Source organism: Aptenodytes patagonicus, chromosome 8 (assembly GCF_965638725.1).
Source record: "Aptenodytes patagonicus chromosome 8, bAptPat1.pri.cur, whole genome shotgun sequence".
NCBI classification, from domain to species: Eukaryota; Metazoa; Chordata; class Aves; order Sphenisciformes; family Spheniscidae; genus Aptenodytes; species Aptenodytes patagonicus.
Genome location: NC_134956.1, coordinates 19,386,824 through 19,400,422, shown reverse-complemented (window position 1 = coordinate 19,400,422; position 13,599 = coordinate 19,386,824). Strand labels below are relative to the sequence as shown.

Here is a 13,599-nt window from a genome sequence, read left to right as displayed (position 1 = left end):
ACCTTTCTGCTGCCAAGGGTGCTCTGCAACTCTAAGTGCCACCAAATAAAGTGCACACAGCTCCTAGTCTGACCATTTATTTTTTCCCATGCTACATGCAGAAAGGAGCAACTGCATTTCCATCGCATAGCCCCCAAAGCCAGGCATTCTCTATAGCACTACCAGAAGCCAAACAGCACCTACTGAACAACCTATGTACTTTGGATGACTCTGCAAGCAGTCAAATTTAGCATTTCTCCGAAGCATAGCCTGATTCTGTAGCTCTTAAATACAGGGAAACTGTCTTAGATTAAATAATGATTACAGAATTGGAATTTCAAGAGCTGTGAAAGCCCTTGCCACAAAAAATAAACCCACTGAAAAGAGACAACAAGGACAGATACTGCAATTTTCTGCACTTTGTTATTTAATAAACCTCAAAGCAAAGGTATTAAATTATAGATGGGAAACACGCATCAGAGAGTTGTATGACAACACCAGAAATCATTCAAATCCACCAACAGCAGAATCAGAAAACTCATCAGAAAGATCAGCAAGAGATGAGCCATGGAAAATATCTCTGCAGTTACAGATGGATATTCATCCCTTTTGCACGGCATCTCACTAAAACGTTTCATAGCAACGGGGCAGGTTATCAGATAGCAGGGGATGAGACTGGTAACCATACAAACCAGTACCATCCTCCAGCTCATTTCTCATCTCGTTTTTGAGATGTGCTAACAGGCTAGCGAGCAAACCCAACACTTAAACAAGGAGGAGCTGTAAGAAAACACTGAAGCATTTCTTCTCTAGATCATTAATATGTTTCTTCCTGCAGTACCAGTGGTTTTCCACATCAGCCAGCCAGGATGGCACAGACAAGAGCATCACCGCAATCTGCTGAACACTGCACCGTATCAATAGCGCGCTGATGCTCTCGCAATCCTTTGGGAGAGCGGGACCCGACATCTTTCATGTGCCTCTGTCTCCGTGCCTACCTAAAATAGCTGCAATGCCCAGGCTGCCCAGGAGAAGCTCTGGGTATGAAAGTGGCGGAACTACCAGCTGAGACCGCAACCACCATCAGGGGTGCTCCAGGTTGCAGCTCACTGCGAGAGCCACCTTTTCTCACCAGCCTCCTTTCATTGAGCTGGTACACAGCGTGACACTCGGCAGAGCAGAATGGCATTTGGGAACACGAGATCGTTGGACCTGTTCCTCTGCAGGTCTATTTATAGTCTCAAGTGGTGCTGCCAGGCCAAAGGCCAAGTGGTCAACAGTTTCAAAGAGCAAGTCCCTAAAGATCCCACCTGAGACCCAAGAACAGACACACACCCCAGATCGGTGCAAGAGATCACTGCACACACTGCAGACCCAGAGGAGGGAAATTGTCCTATGGAGACCGTGGTACTCCAGCACAACTCTTACAAGCACCTTCATTATAAAGGCTAAGTGAGAGATAATTAATAGTCTCTTCCACAAACGAGGACTCCTTTGGAAAGACAGCAATTACTGCCTACTCAGGGATTTCTCCCAGAAAGCAGGAGGCTGCTGTGAAGGCAGGGTGGCTGATTCCTTTGGGAAATACCAAAAAGGCTGCAAGAAAGACCCTCTCCAGCTCTGCAAATGTGCAGCAGCACCACCACCAGGCCCCTTCCAGCCAGCCCCGTTTTCTTGCAGGGGCAGCTCCAGCACCTTTGAGATCCTCGTAACAGGCAGATCCATTTCACGTTTTTCTACCTTGCTCGACACACTTGAAAAACAGAAAGTCCTGGCTGGCTCACAGCATCTTCAGGGCGAGCTGCTGCACAGCTTTGTACAGTAAATATCAAAAGCTGTATTAGCTGGGAACCAAATTATCACTTGCAGATTAGTTTTGCAATTAGATTGAAACTGTAAATTGTGCAACAAGCTAAATCAAAAAAAAACAAGTTTGTGATAGAGACGTAATCTTATTTCATCTCCTGCCTTACTCACTTCATTCCTTTGTAACTCACTTCTACACAGATTCAAGCTTAATTTCTCATTCCTAAAAAATTAAGCGCTCTTAAGAAATTATGTATACTTGTCTTCACTCTTAACATCCACCTTTGCCTGACAGCTTCCTCACCAATATATACCACTCGGAGTGGCCTTTTGGCCACCAGTACCATCAGAGAGTCCATCTCACAGTTTGACTTCCTTGCCTTCCTGCAACAATTCAGACATCTCTGGTTCCCATAACCCTAAAGATGTTTTCCCTTCATCCAACTACCTGTGCCCCAAATATCACCACTCATATTTCAAGCAGGTCCCCATACTTCATGCTTGGACCCCAACTACAGAGATTTGGACAACTGCCTTTTAGAAACCAATGGAGCTGAAAACGATCTAATTTCGGAGCACGTCTTTCTTGCTTCCTGGTAAAGCTGTTCCACTTTGTACAAATAACTATTTTCTGGAACAGGGTGAGAACCACCACAGGCGAATGCTCACTCCCCTGCGTTACTAAGCCATTCCTGCCCCTACCAGTTCAATGAATACTATACAAGGCAAAACAGACTAGCTTCTGCAAAAGAGACACCTCAAAGAGTCCATGGTTTGTTGGTTTGGGCACTCCGAAGGGTGGTGGACATGTTCCATCCTATGTTTTGAGTCACAGACAGGACTGGAACTCAAAACTTCTGTGTCCCGAGTGGGTAAAGCTGGGGTAGGGGGATGTCGTACTACCTGCTCTTCCTCATCTCTGTAAGAGCAGACCTGTCTTTGGCATGTCGCTCCGAGAAAGGTTTAGCAACAGCTCAGCTAGACCAGACAACCAAATCTTGAAGGGGCAGCATTCAACACCAACACCAGCCTCTTACACCCTTCACTGGCTGACTCAGGCAATACCCCGCTCCACACGCTGGTTTTCAGAAGCCTTCTCTGAAGCCACCTTTCCCCCATCCGTTCTGTAAGGAACCTAGACACCTACCTCATGGATTTTTTTAATTCCACTAGGCAGCAGAACACATAAAAATGAGATGATGCAACGCTAAACCAAAGTTCCCCTTATGAATATAGCCCTAGGTGCCCAACAGGATGTGACAGGTGGACAGGCAGGCGAGCCGAGCAGGAGGATGAGGTCACGAAATGACTAGTTGCACAGCATACTACTAATCTTAAATTCCAAACTCATTATGCACAAGCCTAACAAACAAAGGAGCAGCTTAACAGATTTACAATGTGCCTTCTCCAAGGGTGGAATAATTATTTATCAGATAGCAACCTTCATGTTACAACAGCAATAAATAAATAAATGATCCCAGCAACTCTTCTGAACTGTGCCACTAGATAGACTGACATCTGGGATGTGCCTTTAGCATGGCTGAGCTTGGGTAGAATTGTAAATATTCGGTACAAATAAAATAAAGCTTGCTAGACTGAGCAGAAACCCAAACACAGTAGTCAATAGCACCCCAGGGGACCCATTACAAGAGCCCCATGCCCCCCTGAACTCCTTCCAGCTTCCAATGAACAGCTCAAAAGAGTTTTTTCCCCTTTGCTTTTCTGTGAGATCATCCCCTCCTGCATGTGTACACATCTCAATATCATTCTGATTTCATTCTCTCAGGTTGTAACTGTTATTTATTCAGACTGAAGTCCACAAACATTATAAAAAGGGGTTGGTTTGTTCCCTCTACCTCTGTATTCCTAGTTTGGCTTTACAGCCATGCAGGGACACATCCAGAAAAAGCATTTCCAAAGTCAGTCATATTTTATATAAGTTCTCTCCTTCTTTATTTAGATAAAACCCAAAGAATCCTGAAAGGAAATAGTAAATGTGCACAAGACATGCTCAGCCAGGCTCTCCCACTCATATATCTCAGTGACCCTTTTCCATCTCTACAGTACTATTCCAACTCCCCAGTTTGAAGCTCCAGGACCACATCTCTTGTACATGCCCATCTCCTGCCATCCGACAGCTTCCATCTTCTCACCCTGAAACAGCTCCCAGCTGATTTAGCTCCATCCCAAGTTTTCTAGCTGGCTGCTTCTCCTCCAGAAAGAATCACAGTAATTCCTATTTTCTGTATGTGTTTACATGTTACAACAGGATGGCTGGGAATAAGATTAGTAACGACCATTCATCATTCCTGTCTCCATTCTCTGAAGCATCCTTCGTTCGGGACATTCCAGTTGTTCCCACTTCTTCTCGTTACTTTTCTCCAGTTTCCAGATCCCAACACCCCTGCCCTAGTAAGGTTCCTACCATTCATACAGCAGTTTGTGTTGTCACATACAGTGAAGACAAGAAACGGTGTCTCAGCATCCTAGGGTTACAGGCAAGCTTTGACAATACAGTATCTGTTATTAATGTGTTTAAAGCATCACGCCAAACTCGGTAAGTTTCCAGCGCCTAAATATCTCAAAGCTGAGCAACATCTTTCCAGGTACCCAAAATACTAATTTTTACCACATAAAGTCCTTTTCTCGCAGAACTCATCATAAATAAATTCTTTAATGTAACAGTAGGCCAAACCAGGCACGTAATCCTTGCACACAGACAAATGAAGCTTGCCTTTGTAGGTTTGAACAGATACAAATCTCCTTCCTACTCCCTGCAACTTCAGTGGTCTCTTCACAAGCAGTCTCACAAGATGGTCTGAGAAGACCAGACACTCCCCCCAGCACACTCCACCCAGCCACTCCAGCCTAAGCAGCAGGTTCAGGTGGGTTTATGCCCATTTTGGGTCAAAAGAGCAGCACAAACGGAGGCACAACGTACCTGCGAAACTAGATCACCTTTTTTTAGGGAGCATTTAAGAAGGATGAATCCAGTTCTTCCAAGAGATGGGAACTGCCACATTATCTCAAATGCGACTGTTTCCCTCAGCCGAAATGTCCCTATGAAATACCGACTGCAGGCCTGATCTCCAGCCGCCTGACACCCTACCTGTGGTATTCTAGAGTAAGAGAAAGAGGGTCCGAAAAAGAAGTATTTGTTTGTTCTTGATGCTCGTTTCTCCAAGTAATACAGAATTCATAAACACCACATCGGCAAATGTATGTCTGCCTACATCGTAAAGGAATAACCTTCATGGGAACTGATTTAAAAAAACTTGTTTACTGTTAGAGGCTGTTAATTACAACATTAAAATACTAGCCCGAACCCCACATTAAACTTGCATTCTGTTTTACATAGCAGTATATGTAACAATCATCACAGCAAGCAGCCCTGTTGGCTCATGCTGGAAGAAGTAATTATATATCACAGCAACACATTTTTGCCCTTCAACCTGCCAGTCCAGTCCATGCAGCAGCTGTGAGCAGCAGGTCAGGGCGGGGGGAGCCTACAGAGGGTTTCTACATAATCACTTACCACCAAAGAAAAAGCTATAAACCACCAGACCCTGGCTTGCATGCTTGGCAGAAAGCTGCTAACACAAACATTACGGCAGCCCTTGCAGCAGAGATGTTACCAGAAAAAATGAGCTCGATCCAAAGGCACTATTAAAGTATTAGCTAGCAGTTGTATTGCAAGCCTTCCTTATCAATTTTCACAATTTTTGTACTTGTACCAGTGATACCCACACCATCCTCTTTCACTTGGACACTCCCACACCCTCTTTGAAACACTTATTTTCAGGTGAAGCCCACAGACATCAATGACTAGGGCTTATGCAAGACGCAAGCTGAAATTCTGGCCAAAGGTACTGGGACAGAGCCCTTTCAAAAGGCACCCCAAAATTGCTAGTGCCCATCCACAGCAAGCAGACCCCTTGACACGCCTAACACAGGAAACCACACGTAACTTCTACCTCGGAGATGGGCCGGAGGACAGGCTGATCCGTTTCAGACCGTATTACCGTCTTCGGTTCCAGTGAACCTAAATATTTCAATCTTGACACTCAAAGCAGCATCAGCTTTTTTACAGCTGTTGCAGATAAAGCAGTAACAATATTATATTAGGAATATGCAACAATATTCCTTTTTATGTGCTGTTTTTCCCCAATATGAAGTGAAGTGTAAAACTACATGCAAGCCAATAATTGTCCTGTTACCGTTTAGCTGCTGGGATTATTAAAAAAGATAAAATAATCACAGTTCTAGTATAATATGATAGTGATGCAACAGTTAACTGTCCAGCAAAATCTGCCATGCCATACTGCTTAATCATGTTGTCTTTGTTCCAGAAAAAAAATATATTAAAAGACAGTGAATTTTACCAGATAAAAACATTACAACCCATGTATTTCAAAAACTTTTTGAATCCAAAATAGAACGAGACAGACAATAATGGCCAAGAGCCTGACCAGCTTAATGGAAGTTGGACTCTCATTTTGTTCTCAACACTGAAACAGCAGACAGTTCTCGGAAGACAATTAACAGCCAACACGCAATTTCAATCTTTAGCAGAAAAGTAAACAGAAAATTACTCCTTCCATTTCATTTTCAAAGTCTTAAAGTGTGTTGCTTTGGAAAGCAAACCTAGAAATAGGAGGACAGCATAGTAAGTGTCAGAACAGGTTTCTCCTGTACCTTCATTTTTAAGCAGCTGTACAGATTTCTTCCCGTTAAACTTTTAATCATAGAATGTGGCGAGAGGCTAAATTTGTTTGTAAAATAATGCATCTGCAAATCTCTTCTGCTCTTGTTTCCCAATCTTCTTCTAGATCCTGACCAAACTGTACAGCAGGAATTACTCACGCTGCCTACCACCGTGCTGGAACGGACCTCCGATACATCACCCTCAGCACCAAATAAAAACACACACAGAGCAGAATAAGCTCCACAATGACAACTGGTAGGTTCAGAGCAGCCCCAAAAATTCTCGTCCAGAGGCTTGTGAAATTCCCTCCACTACTCGCAGGGAAACAAGCAGTACCAGGGGCACCCCAGCTATCCATCAGCAGGGCTGCATCCATTTATTTTCAGCCATTTTTTAAAAGGCAGAAGAATATATTGATTCAAATTATCACCTGGATCCTGTTAATCGATAGCAGCCTGCTAGGGAAGCTTCCTGCTCACCAGAAAGGTATGGATTTATTTCACGCAGAGTGCATATGTACTTGCGCGCAACTAATACAGCCAGCAGTCCGATAAATAAAAAGAAAATACATCTGCGTGCTAAAAGGTGCACAGTCAGTGCAGTCAGCTCAGCCTCAAAATATCTGTGCACTCTCTCATCAGCTTGGCAGCTAAACAAAATCCTCCCGAGGAAAGCAGGCTAGGGAAGCAAAAAGGTGACGTTCAATAGTTTCTATCAAAGCAAACGCTGAACTGAATTTCATGGGCTATTTCTGTTTCCTTGCTAAATAGCAAAGGCCTACTGCAAATAACAGAGCGAGAGTTTCGCTGAAGAGAAAAGGTCAACCAGGATCTCTCACCATGGAAAACGCTCTGCTACAGACAGGGAGCAGCACCGGCTCCCACTATAAAGAAATACAAAGAAATACCACTTATTGTCTCCACATGTTTATACAATAGACACTCCAATTGCCGCGTTTCCTTTTAAGACTGTTTTCAAAAATAAAAGAGTACAAAAAGATGTGGCGAGGGTTTCCTTCCCAGTGAAGCAAATTTGAGGTGCAGAATAAACATGGGATTATTGACTCACTCACAAAAATGTTACCAGAGAGATTTCAAAGAGACATACTTTTGGCTTAGCTCTACTCCCACTGATGTCGGTTAAGACTTTTACCATTGACTTCAGTCAGTGCTAGCCTACGTATCACTTTAAACTCAGCTATTATTACCTTTTAGTTTAAAATACGTAATGTTCCTCTGTAACAGACGGAAAAATATTTCAGGAACTTTTAAAATCTGTTCCTCCAAGATACATTTTTATTTTTTTTAAAACACACTGAGACGCGGTTCCTGGATGCAAGCACATGTGACCTGTTCTAAATAAAGGATATTTTCCACTTCTTGCACAACTGGAACAGATATAAGCAGTAGCTTGAACCAACTGCATTGCAGAACCCAACCAGAATATAAAACACTTGAATAAGATCCATAAATAGCAGTAATATGAAAAGACTACCTCCAATAAGGCACAAACGCGATGTTGAGAAGCCTAATGTAATCAAGTTCAAATTTAATCATGCTGCAAAGTTCATTTACAAAATTAAATTCGATCATCTGCAGTCTAAGGCACTTTAGAAAAGTCCTCTTTGGCTCCAGAGTAAGTACACAGTTTAAAAATGTGTGCCTCTTTGGTGAAATTAATATTTCCTCAACAAACACTGTGTTAAAAGGGAAGTTTTTACTAAGTCAAGACTTCAATGTTTAGCACAGCACCAGGAAAAAAAAAAAAGGGAGTATTTCACAGAGGATCCTAACTGGATAGAGATGAGGTACTAGATGTAAGTAAAAATACTGAAGGTTTACATTAAAAAAAAAAAAAAAGCAGTTGGACACCAGGAATGATGAGAATTTTGTAAAAACTTCACCACTTTAATAATGACAAACTCTACATCTCAATGCTATTGCTCATAAAGCAAGAACAAGCTTCCTAAAAAAGCTATCATGCAACTTAAAAGCATTTCCTAATAATTTTTTCCACTAAAAATACTTCAATAACTGCATCATTCAGGTGCTTTTTAAGCAGTCTAAAAAAAAAAAAAAAGCTAGAAAAGGGCAACAGAAAATAGCACAAATAGCAGTAATTTACCTGCAGGTACGTGGTTTTATTAAGAGCAAGGCAGTAAATTACAACTGACAATAATTTGCTGGCGCTTGCTAGGTCACACATACCATCCAAACGGACACACATTACAGAGCACCAAAAAACAGAGAAAAGCAATTGAATATAGAATTTTTTTGCTGCATTTGACACATCTGGTTTACTTCAGATTGCCCTGCGCAAAGGCAGACTGTGAAGTCTTTACTTCCAGATACCAGTTTGATATCCAAAACATCGCTTTAATAAGTCAAATGACTTACAGAATCCACATTAGTAGTATGACAGATGTAGCTTAAGCCTACAGCGTCCTGATGACTGCGCGCAGACACGTCACAATCTGTGTTTACTTTTGGTAATAACTGATTATTTTCTTCAACTGATTGCTCGAAAATAAAACTCCATCGATTTCATTGTGCACAGCTTGTACCAGAAAAGAAATCTTATTTATTTGTTCATTACACAAACACAGACATATTTAAGTGTATGTACTCATAAATTAAAACTATTATCCTTGAGGAATATGGCAGGAGAGGAATAAAGTATGAAGGGGGGGGGGGGGGGGGGGGGGGGGGGCGGGGAATCTCATTGTCTTACTGGCTAGTCATGCAGTCCAGTTTCCTCCCACAGTGAAAAGTGGCTCTGGAGAAACCAAAGTGACTGAAACATCTTCCCAGTTTTCAAAAAGACATTCAACCACAGCAAATTCCAGAGAACCCTTAAACGTATCTAGCACTTAGCACAAGAAGCTAACTTCTCATGAGTCTGAGGGGTTTAGGAAATATGGTTGGAACTGATATATCTCAGGCCTACGTATTCTCTCCATCCCTTGTGATTAAAGCTTTTTGCTGGGCTTACATTTTTCCTTGGCCTCTAGCATTCAATCGTGGCTTGGCCTAAGTTAGCACAGTATTTACTGCAAAAAGCTTTTATTATTGGACCCCTTGCGGCTTCGGATTGCAGACTTGAATTATGAAATATGGATGGAGTAACTGTGAGGGCACACTGAAGAGGAGAGATCTTTAACTGCATGTCATATATTGGAAAACAAGCAATCTGGAAGCAATCAGGAGAGTTTCACTGAGTGAAGGACAGCAATATCGGCAGGGCTGCGTTAAACTGGGCAACAAAAAAAATTTCTTCTTGGTTCAGAGCACTGGCGTTCTCACATATTTCTGAGCAGGATGGCTTTTTCTATGTACTCACAATTTCAGCTGCTATGAGTAAGCCAAGGATGCTTCTCACCTCTTATGGTTAAAAAAGATCAGACAAAGCCCTGAATGTTGCTAGGAAATCAACAGTTCTCACCAGGAAAAAGAGTAGATTGCTATTTAGACTCATCTCCTAACATCAGCTATGGCCTCTGGTTTGCCTGCTCCCCAGGCACCCTTCCAGAGCAAGGCTGCGGAGAAGACGGTAAGAAAGCACTTCCCGTGGCCACAGTCCCATCGCTGACCTGGTGCTATTCCACTGACTACTGTGCAATTACTCCTGATTTACATCCACAAGAGAAAGCAGCAGGGTGATGTCGGACACCCTTGATAATCATCAGTCAGACTGGTTTCAGGCCTGAGCAAAGCTGAAGGACTACAGAAGTCCTCTTAGATTACAATCGGCACATCATGAAGCAAACAGGTTTGTGAGCAACTTTTGCCTCCTGCTATCATCAAGTTTTATCAGCCTGGCTCCAGGGACAGGTTTATATGGACCTGGCAGGGGCCCCTGGCTCCTTTGCTTCTTCATCTCCCACAAGGCCAGGAAGACAACTGAGACTCTACCTGGAGGTAAGAGCTGTATGTGAGCTGGGCAGACTCCAGCTGAGGTTAACGTGTCAGTTCACTATCTGCCAGAAAAACTATGGGTTGTTATTCTACCCTCGGGACTCCCTCTTCTTGTATGCACGGGTACGTGTGGAGGGACAGGGAGGCAGACTGCAGCAAGCTGGTCACTTCTCCTACCCAACAAGCCCTCCTGGAAACATCAGAACAGATGCTGGCCTGAGGCACCACCAAGATGTCTGGATGACTCACACGGGGGACCCTTTAAACCCCAAGGGTGGGCAGTGCTGGCTCTGCAGGAGTACCAGGTGAGAACGTGCTGGGGCAATTCACTCTAGGGAAGTTTGAAGTGTCAACATTTAGAAGATGGTTAAATACTCCAGTGCTTCATTACAGAGTATCTTTATTATCTCTTCCCCCGAGAGAAGTAAACAATGCAGGGATGCATTCGGGTCCCAAAGCATCAAGTCACAGGAATTAAAAGCAGTTGGAACATCTGTGCCAGGTCAAATGCAGACCTGGTGTCTAAGCTCCATGCCTACACCATCTGAAGGCATAGACAAACCGCTAACTACAAAGCAGATGGCCATAGACAGACAACTCCTGCACACCAGTTAGAACCCATGGCTGGTGCAAACAGAACTATTTGACAACAGCGTGAGGCATCAGTGCTCCACCATCCACCCTGCGACTGCTGCACTCCACTGGCAACACGGACACTGAAGCCGAAGCCCTGTGGGTCTCCCATCACAGCTGGAACCCACCACTGCTGGTGAACGCATCTTCTCCGCGCTGTCCTCTCTCCACATACTAGCCTGGCTCCCAGCTAATTACCCAGATAATGGCAACTTCCCCACACAACCTTGGAGGGCGTAAGAGTTCTGGCAGCTTTGGTTAGGTTGGCTGGCCCATCAGGCTGTGAAAGGCTGCACATCACCACCACTACGTGCACCATTTCTCAGCAATACCACAGGTTCAGGGTGAGGTAGGGCTGCCATGAAGACAGGCCACGGGAGGTGGCCCCAGATTTGCCAGCCCCTGCGACAGCGACAGAATTTTTAACATCTTTTACTACAAGACCTTCACTGCTTCTGAAACATTCAGAGCGTGATCAAAAATTCATTTATTTACTTTGAAGTGTGTCTGACAGGCGGTACAATCTAAGCTCATTCTAGCACAATTTTTTTTTTTTAAATATTTACCTTCCCATTCATCTTTCAGCTGCACACACAGGCATACGAAGGGCACTGTTCAAAACTAAAAACCATGAATATAAAGACAGGCTAACAACAGACTCGATTACAAACACGATACGCTCGCAGCAATGACCTTATATTCAGGCAAGTACTGCTTAGGAGAGCGTTGTGATGAAATGGAGGGTTCGTTACCGCCAGACTGCTTTGAATGAAAAACCAGAGGAGGGAGAAACATGCCACTGCTGACAAGGCTGATGCTCAAGGCGTGGGAGAGCATTTGCTTTCTTTTTCCGGCACTAGGACGGAAAGCCGGTACCTAACACCCCGCAAGGGAGAGAAACACACGCCGCCTTATTTCCCTCTAAAGACCCTATCTACGCGACGCAGCCGCTCCAGATAAGAATAACGCATGTATCTCGGGGAAAAAATACTTTGACGTACCTAGGCAAAAGTTTCCAGTCCCCAAGCGATTGCAAGTAACAAACCTGCTCTCAAAGTCAAAAAAAAAAAACAAAACCAAAACCCCAAACAAGCCCCGAACAACCTCGCCTGCCACAAGACCTTGCAACAACTTTGCAGCTTCGCGCTGACCCCACCCGACCGCCGCCGCACCTGCCCCGGAGGGGGGGGGGGGGGACACGGGCAGGAGAAGCGGCGGCGCTCACCGGGGGGTAGGTGCCGCCGATACCTCGCCCCCCTCCCCGGCGGAGCCCGCGGGCGGCGGGGGCTCCCCCGGCGTGACAGCGAGGCCCCGCACGGCCAACAATGCCCTTTACATAACGCCGGCCCGGCCCGCCCTCCCGCCCAACAACGCCGCTATTATGGCAGGGAGCACTAAATGGCCGCCCCGCTGCGCAGGATGCCTCCCCTCACCGCGGGGGTGGTTGGGGGGGGTGGGGTGGGGTGGGTGGTATTTCAGCGTTTACAAACGGCCTGACTCAGCGCGGGGACCCGCCACCCCGGCCCGGCCCCGCAGCGCGGGGGCAGCGCGTCCTCCGCCCGGCGGTGCGGGTCGCCGGCCGCCGCCTGTCCCACCTGCTCTTGAGGGGCTGGCTCTTCAGCTCGTAGTAAGTCTTGGGCTCCTCGTGGAACTCCTCGCCCACCTCGAAGTCCGGCACGATCCCCGACTCCGCCTGCATCGTCGCCGCCGCCGCTGCGAGAGGGAGAGACGGGAGGTTACCGCCGAGCCGCGCCGCGCCGCGCCGCCCGCTCCCGCACACACACAGCGCCGCCGCCCGCCCCGCCTGGGACTTGTAGTCCGCCCCGGGGCCGGCCCGGCCGCCTCCGCCCGCTGCGCACTACAACTCCCGCCGGGCCGCGCCGCGCCGCGCCGGGCAGGGAAGGGCCGGGGCCCGCCGCCGTCAGCCGGCAGCGCGGGGGCGGGGGCGCCGAGCCGCGTCCGCCACCTGCCGCCCCCTCCCTTCCCTCGGCCCCCGCCCCGCCCCGCCCCTCAGGGTTGACGTCACACGGCTCTGACGACAGGCGGTCAGCAGAGGTGCCGCGCGTGACGTCACGCCTGCCCTCCGCTACACAGGAGCGGAGGCTGCGATTGCTCCGTCCGCTGCTGGCGCTCAGCGAAGAAATGAGGATTTCCCCCCGGGGGCGGGGGGGGGGGGGGCTCTGCCAGCCCCCGCCCGCGGCCGGTCCCGCCGTGCGGGCAGCGGCAGCAAGGGGAGATACAAACGCAAAGGGCTTTTTGTCACACCCTTGCAAATGTCTGGCAAAGGGTCTCGTCAAATTTACCGGTGGACAGGGGGTGTCCGGCAGCGCAACGACATTCCTGTGCTGCTTCAGGCTCGGGCATTGGCCTTGTTGGGAGTTCAGTTAGAGGTGGAGGTGGGGGTTATGTGACGGCTTTGAATGCAAACAACAGAGAAGATCTACAGGCGATAGAGGGTGGGACATTTATGGTAACTTATTTTGCCAGGTACAAAAGCGATGGGCATTCGCCTCCCAGGACCGTTTGCGCTTTTTAGAATAAGTTCTCAGCACGAGAATTTGT

The 13,599-nt window shown here is 46.5% G+C and overlaps 1 protein-coding gene across 4 annotated transcripts in view; it reads right to left on the bottom strand.

The window, feature by feature from the left end:
- MITF (melanocyte inducing transcription factor) overlaps positions 1-12,791 on the bottom strand; it is a 111,821-nt gene extending 99,030 nt beyond the window's left edge. For all 4 annotated transcript variants that reach the window (XM_076346634.1, XM_076346635.1, XM_076346636.1 and 1 more), the window contains exon 1: positions 12,633-12,791. In XM_076346634.1, coding sequence (XP_076202749.1) covers positions 12,633-12,736 — 104 coding nt within the window. In that variant the 5' untranslated portion in view covers positions 12,737-12,791. The remainder of the gene's footprint in view (positions 1-12,632) is intronic.
- Between the last annotated feature and the right edge of the window lie 808 nt (positions 12,792-13,599).